At 42.6% G+C, this 7968-nt stretch overlaps 1 protein-coding gene across 1 annotated transcript; it reads right to left on the reverse strand.

Moving 5' to 3' along the window:
• Nucleotides 1-2637: 2637 nt before the first annotated feature.
• On the reverse strand, nucleotides 2638-4806 carry LOC126472137 (GATA zinc finger domain-containing protein 14-like). The gene has a single exon (XM_050099918.1). It carries the CDS (start codon nucleotides 4804-4806, stop codon nucleotides 2638-2640), a length of 2169 nt encoding a protein of 722 aa, XP_049955875.1.
• Nucleotides 4807-7968: the final 3162 nt, after the last annotated feature.

Consider the following 7968-nt stretch of genomic DNA (forward strand, 5'->3'; position numbering starts at 1 on the left):
CGATCTTATCGCCATAGGAAGGGGATTCGAACGGGTAAAGGTACGTTGACAAATGCAGCTGTGGCGAGAATGATTTCGAAGTTCGAAGCCACGGGTTGTTTAGACGATAGACCCCGCAGTGGCCGACCGAGCACAAGGCGTAATGCTGCTGAAACAGTTCAGGAGGAAATGGGGTCTGTAGCGGGTACGTCTATGGACGGGGAAGTCAGCGCTCCTGCAGTCGCACGTCGCACTACTGTTTGGTTGGCACTGAGGCGTACCCTCTGATGCTATCCGTACAAAATCCATCGGCATCATGAACTGTTAACTGGCGATTTAGTGAAGCGGAGGGCATTTGCGGTATGGGCGTTTCAAAAGATGGCGGAAGATGCGGTTGGTTGAGTAACGTGTTGTGGACCGACGAAGCTCATTTCACGCTCCGAGGGTCTGTCAACACCCACAACTGCAGAATTTGGGCTACCGAAAATCCTAGAACTGTCGTGGGAACTCCATTTCACGACGAGAAAGTCACAGTATGGGTTGGACTTACCACATCTACCGTTGTCGGGCCTTTTTTCTTCGAGGAAATGCGTGACTCTGGTTTTGTAACTGCTACCGTGACGGGTGAGAGGTACGCCGATATGTTACAGAGTCGCATCATCCCCAGCCTGGCTGATAAACACCTGTTGGAACGTTCGATGTTTATGCAGGATGGCGCTCCTCCCCGAATTCTAGACGCGTGAAAGATCTCTTGCGCGCGTCGTTTGGTGATGATCGTGTTCTCAGTCGCCACTTTCGTCATGCTTGGCCTCCCAGGTCCCCAGACCACAGTCCGTGCGATTATTGGCTTTGGGGTTACCTGAAGTCGCAAGTGTATCGGGATCGACCGACATCCCTAGGGATGCTGAAAGACAACATCCGACGCCAATGCCTCACCATAACTCCGGACATGCTTTACAGTGCTGTTCACAACATTATTCCTCGACTACAGCTATTGTTGAGGAATGATGGTGGACATATTGAGCATTTCGTGTAAAGAACATCATCTTTGCTTTGTCTTACTTTGTTATGCTAATTATTGCTATTCTGATCAGATGAAGCGCCATCTGTCGAACATTTTTGTGAACTGTTTTTTTTTTTTTTTTTTTTGTTCTAATAAAACCTCATGTCGTTCCAAGCATGTGTGTCAATTTGTACCTCTCTATCTACATTATTTCATGATTTATTCAGTTTTCAAATTTACACTGACTTTTTGATCACCCGGTACATTAACTCCTACTGGGGGCGCAGCTCGCACCAGAAAGTGTCAGGGATGTTATCTGTCTGATTCAGAAAAGGCGACTTGGGTGAGTTCTCTATTATGCTCCTCAGACCACTGCAGCCTTGTGACACGCACGATTATTCTGGCGGAATATGCCATGGCTGTCGGGGGAGATATTCGGGTGAGACTTCTAACATGAAGGGATTGAGGTTGTCCGCAATAACGTTCACGAAGTCCACAGCTGTCATGGTGCCTTCGATTATTACCACAGCTCCCATAGGAGAACAGGTGAACGTCACGTTTTGCTTCCACCGGCCTGCATCGCGACGCGTTGCATGTTTCGACCGCTCGTTAGCTTGGATGACGGCGTATCCTGATACGACAATCCACTTTCTGTAAGAAGAAACGTGGTCATCCGATTAGGAGCCGCGTTTTCATTGATACACGATCCTATCTCGATGATCTCATGCCCACTGCAATCGTAACTGATCTTTCAGCAACACGGAAACACTTTGGATACCTACACTGTACACTGAAGTGTATGCTCCCAAACACTTGTGCCTCTGCCAGAATTATACCCTGTTGTCACATCTGCCACAGATTATCGTCTATCCTCTTTCACAGAGCAGTCAAGTCTCCGACCTCCGCATTCTGTAATAAGTGTTAGCTTCTAACAAATTGTTGCCTTCTCTGGGTTTCACTATCCTTCAACCACTTTCCATAGATATTCACGACAGTAGCGCATGAACAGCCGAACATCTTCGCCGTTTTCGAGATTCTCGTTTCCAGGTGCAGGGTCATAACAATCTTCCCTTTTCCAAAGTCGCTTATGTCAGTGGATTTCCCTTTTTCCGGTCCATATCATCCTAGGATGATTCTCCGTCCGCCTCTACGCCACTTAGACACTTTCTTTACCGCGCCACACGCCCGCTGCGCTATAAGGTAGCGGTGTTGTCGGCAGTGGTCATAAAACTCTGGCTCATCAGCGTATCTGCAATTATCCGTAGATAAGTGGACGGCTATGGTGATTACCAAGCCATCTTCAGCAGAGTCCTTTACATAATACGTTGACACAATGCTCAAGGATTCACCCTGTTAGTGAAGATGCAAAAGTAGAAAAATTCTTCCTCAAGATTCTCTCAATGCTCTTTCCAGTACTAAAATTTATCGAAATACTGCAAAAGTTTTTAGCAATGTGTATACAGCTCTATAAATAAATTTCACTAGCACAATCTTACATACTTCCTGATGACTGTTTCCCAATCTAGAAATCAAAGAACAGTTAATTACAATTCACAAGTTTTAATTTTGGACACAAAGACAATTTATACACTCGTCATAACGCACTGTACACAACACTTTGAGGAGGAAGGTGAGGATAATTCGCACATGACTGTTTAATATGCTGCCTGGTTACCATAATGTGGTTGATTGTTAAATGTATTCATCTGACCGCCACCAGGGTGGTTCCCATAGCCATGTTGCCCTTGGAATTGTTGGTATCCCTGGTTTGCATTCCACTGACCTGGATTGCCATGCATGCCGAAATTATGGACTTGACTAGGTGAAGCATGAGGATTGAAACCACCCTGCATATTGTTTTGTGGGTAGCCATGGTGCCCCATATGAGGATTTCCCATTGTATCATGTGGTCCCTGATTGTGTGGATGTCCCATGTGGGTACCAGGATTGTGAACACCAGCGCCAGATGTACCCTGATGGCCGTAATGAGGATTTCCCCCATGCATGTTGGGATTGTGTTGATAATTATATTGATGTGGATTATGGACATCACCACCTTGAGAATGAGAGTGGGTCATATTATGTTGGAACATTTGGTTTGGATTGTTATGCATGTTGCCTGAATGTGGGTAATGTTGGTTGTTTGGATGGTTGTGCATGTTATTAGCATTTGGTGGATACTGTTGGCCATAGTTTTCATGATGCCCCATGTGATGGGCATATCCAGGATTGTTTGCATTAAACTGGTGAGCTGTACCAGGGTTGTGATGTCCGTGAGCTGCGTGAGATGGGTACATCTGATTATGCTTAGGACTTGGGGGCAGTACCTGTGGTGGGTACCCTTCATATGGATAGTCTGGTGCCTTGCTAGGGTTCCCTGAGGTCTGGTGAGGGTTATTATGCTGATAACCTGAATGAGGATTATGGCTTGCTGTTGGGTTACCATGAGTATGACCTGGATTTGGAGTATTTACTCCATGTGGATTGCCTGAATACTGTCCATGAGGGTTACCATAAGTCGAGGTCTCTCCTGCAGCACCTGCATCATATGGCATGCTTGTGCCATGATGTGGCATGTGACCAGGATGGGGATTTCCATGGCCAGCGTGAGGTGGGTGGCCTGGGTTCATTGGATGGGGATTTCCATGACCGGTATGAGGTGGGTGGCCAGGGTTCATTGGATGGGGATTTCCATGACCGGGATTCGCTTGATGGGGATTTCCATGACCGGGATTTGCTTGATGGGGATTTCCATGACCGGGATTCGCTTGATGGGGATTTCCATGACCAGAATGAGGGTTCATTTGATGGGGATTTCCATGACCAGAATGAGGGTTCATTTGATGTGGATTTCCATGACCAGCATGATGTGGGTGGCCAGGATTCATTGCTTGGGGATTCCCCATAGTTTGTCCTTGTATGTTAGTACCAGGATTATTTGAGATCTCCATTGGCCCAGGGTTGTGTGTCATATGTGGGTTATTGACAGTATTGGTGGAATGAGGATTACCATGAGTGCCTGAGTGTGGGTTATTGAAATTCATTTGATTGTCATGTTCAGCATGGTACGGATTATTGATAGTTCCTGGATTATTGTGACCAGGATTGTGGGGGTTACCATGTTCAGCTTGATGGGGGTTTCCATGGGGGTAATTAGGATTCATTTGATGGGGATTTCCATGTGAAATTTCGGTTCCTGGATTGCCATGACTCATGTGATGTGGGTTATTGTGAACTGCGTCATGAGGACTGCTGAGTGAATGAGGATTACCCTGAGCAGGTACATACTGTCCATGTGGATTGTCAGAGTGTACATGAGGAAAATTACCAGCTCTATCCACCTGGCTACCAGGGTTTCCAAAAGTGTTCATATGGCCTGGATTATTATGGTGATGAGTGGCATCAGTAACCTGGTTATCGCCAGAACTGTATACAGCATTGTCCAAAGGACTGTTATGTGGATTGTGTCCTATTCCCGGATTGCTGTGCCCCTGGTGCTGTGGTTCGTTATCCCCCTGATTTCCGAACTGTACATTCTGCCCTTGGGGCATAGCTGCGTCTCGGGGTGTGGTGGGGACAGAGCCACCACTGTAGTAGCCGTCTGAAGGCATCTGCTGGCAGTAGTCCTGAGAGGCGTCTCCGGCTCCAGCACCCTGCTGGAACTGTGGCTCCGGTGGAGGACATGGATGGTCTCCAGCGCCAATCTGTGGACTGTCACCCTTGAGTTCTGGTGGACAGCGGCATTCGTGTGGTAAGCCATCCCGTTTGCTGCAGCGACAGCCTCTGCTCAGCACACTTGAGCGGATCCTGGTGTCTGTGGCCATGACTGTTGCACCAGTACAATGTTGTTACTGAAAAATGATAATTTAATTTTTAGATAAGTACATGTCCATGGAATATTTATAGAACTTAATGCAGTGATGCTCAGGAATCAATTTACAGGCTGTTAAACATAATTTGTATTCAAATACTACTAAGTGCTATGTTTCAGCGCCACACAAAAATGATGCATACATGCTCTTTTTTGGGGAGGAGGGGATGTTAGGGGATGGCAGGACGGATTTTAGTCTCAGCAATTAAGAAGAAACTCGACATTATGTAATGTGAAACCTTCTAGAAAGAAGCCAAATCAATGTAAAAGTTCCAAATGTAAAGATTTTATAAAACTTATATCCTCGATAAGAGCTCATCAAAATGGAACTTTTTTGTCAAACCATTTTTTGGGTCGTTCCATACCATGTGATCTAATGGTCCTAACTGACCCTTTTCAATTTTGATTAAATTTTTACAGGATGTATGTATGAGTCTTACATGAAGCCATGCCAATTTACAGCTTGACAAGTAATATGGTTATACTTTTGTAAAGACCAGATTTTTTCCATATTGCGGCAGACACGAATAAATTAACATGTTTGATTTACTGTTGCTCACAATCTAAGGACACTACCACGTTGAAATTTAGTAATTCTGCTGAACTTTTCAGGTACAACAGCCTCGTTGCGGTATGTGTGGTTCAGCGTACAGCAGATTTTTCACAGTTTGTTGTTAAAGTAGCTCATAAATCTTGCCGTGAAAAGTTTGGACCACTTTTCAGCGGCTTGTATCTTATAATGGAATGACTTCCTGATGTTGATTTTTTTCTCGATCACAGACAGCCATCATGTCATAAAGCGTCTTGATTACTCAAATAATGACTGAGTTATACGAGACTAAAGCCGATTCAAAAAAAATTATGCAGCAATTTCGTCTCATTTTCAAAAGACTGTGTCTCAAAAGAATCGTCTCACACTCAATTTTTTTGCGGTACTGAAAGGAGAGCACTTTGATCAGGAAAATGTTTTTTTCCATTTTTGAGACGAACCACTTTAGAGATAATGAAGAAAATCATTTGAAAATGATGTAAAAACTGTTACAGCTGTCTTTGTTTTTATAGAATAGAAATTAATTTGCTCAGCCTTTGACTTCTAAACGTTTATCTGCTCATTTAGGTTGTTTCTCTCTGTTTTGGAATGCAACTAGCTTGATGGATGATCCAGGCAAAATATTTCAGACGATACTGCATGTCACCTGGTAACACTTGCATCAGAAAAATGTTTGAAGGAAATGGAAGAATTTTTAGCACCACAGCAACAATTATTTAATCGAAGAAGAGACTTACGTCTTGGTGAAAATGCCAAAATATGCTGTCGTCACAGAGCATTGCTTCTTGATAAGTATGAACGTCTATGGAGAGTCTGTTGTAATACTTTTAGTTTAAAGAGCCAGTCTGTGAACAAAGACTTATGAGGTGTTACTTTGGAAAGAGGTGATCAATTGAAAGCTATAACAAAAAAGCAATATTCAATCCGGTCAGAAGACATGCCCAAAATTTCGAAAACAAATTGCACCAAAAACCCATTACAGCTGAGTCAGTTTAATCAAAGTCAGACCATCGGAGTCACTCAACACAAGCCTAACTGCTATTGGGATCTCTCATCTGAAATTTCAAGGGTGTCAACGAGGGACTCTAGAGCGTATACAAAAAAGATAAGTAAAAGTCAAGAACCAATTGCACACAACACTGTTGCTGCTGGGACTGTGATCCAAAAGATTTTCTAACGCCTAGTACAATTAAGGCATGTCCTGACCGCGTAGATTATAGGCTGCTGAGTAAAGAACTGAAAGAAATGTTGTAGTTGTCAAAGCATTCAGAAAAATTGCAAATTTTAACATTATTACCGCAAAGCTGTACCATAAAAGAACTGATGCAAGAGTTCGGTTTCTCAGAAAGAATGGTAAAATGTTGTCAGGTGTCATGCACAATGATATGCAAATCCAAAATTGCACTGAAATATTGTCTTGCACATCCGTCAAGCTACAGTTATATTCTAACTTCCACTAGACATTTTTAAACGGAAGCTGAATATTTTCACCTGAACATAACTGCATGTTCATGTGTGGTAAATAGTGTTTAGTCAATTACGTAACAGGACGGAAATAACCTAAATAAACAGATGAACATTTCTAGAAGTAAAAGGCTGAGAAAATTAAAACAGTAGATCTTGCATAATTTTCCGCGCGTAGTAGCAATCACTGCGTTTTGTTGAACTTCTTTGTTAACTCTGAACTTGTTACAAAACTGAAACAAACTTTTCCTGACCAGTTAAAATGAGGTCCTCTGAATAGTGCAAAAAAATCAAATCTGGGATGATCCTTTTACGATACTGCCTTTTCAAATTCAGAACATATATATATATATATATATATATATATATATATATATATATATATATATATATATATATATATATGCTACGTGCACAGATTTATGACATACCGGCTAGCTGCAAATGGGGAAAAAATCAGCACCAGGAAGTCGTTTTTATAGTACGATACAAGCTGATAAAACACGATCCAAATCTGTAACGACTAGGTTTATAAGCTACTTTCACAGCAAGTTGCAATAAATCTGCTGTGTACTGAGCACACGTTCTACTACTAGGCTGTCGTACCTAAAACGTTGAGCAGGGTCGCCAATTTTCTACGACGGAGTCCCCTTGGATCATGATCAACAGTGAAACAAACTTGGTGATTTATTCGTATATGATATTGAAAAAACTGGCCTTTACAGAAGCGTAGCCAGGGGCCGCTGCATACTATTTATCGAACTGCAATTTGGTATGGCTGCATGTAAGACGCAAAGATACATCAAAACTGGAGACTGACGACCTAGTTCAGATTTGTGCCACTTGACAAGGAATGATCCTTTTGGTACCTTGCACCGATTCGATTGTACTATGAAATAATTTCCTGCCACTGACAAGTTGAACAACTTATGAAGAAATGAACGAATTTTTTAGGATTATGAATGTGCTTGAAATAAATGTTCTAGCGAGAAGAACCTTTTCTGTAAATTAAATGTTTTAAATAGGTACTTCTCTCCTATTTAGAACTCAAAGGGCATTTTTTCTAAAATTAGAAGTAATTTTTTTCTTATAATTTTGTAT

Source organism: Schistocerca serialis, chromosome 1 (assembly GCF_023864345.2).
Source record: "Schistocerca serialis cubense isolate TAMUIC-IGC-003099 chromosome 1, iqSchSeri2.2, whole genome shotgun sequence".
Classification (NCBI taxonomy): Eukaryota; Metazoa; Arthropoda; class Insecta; order Orthoptera; family Acrididae; genus Schistocerca; species Schistocerca serialis.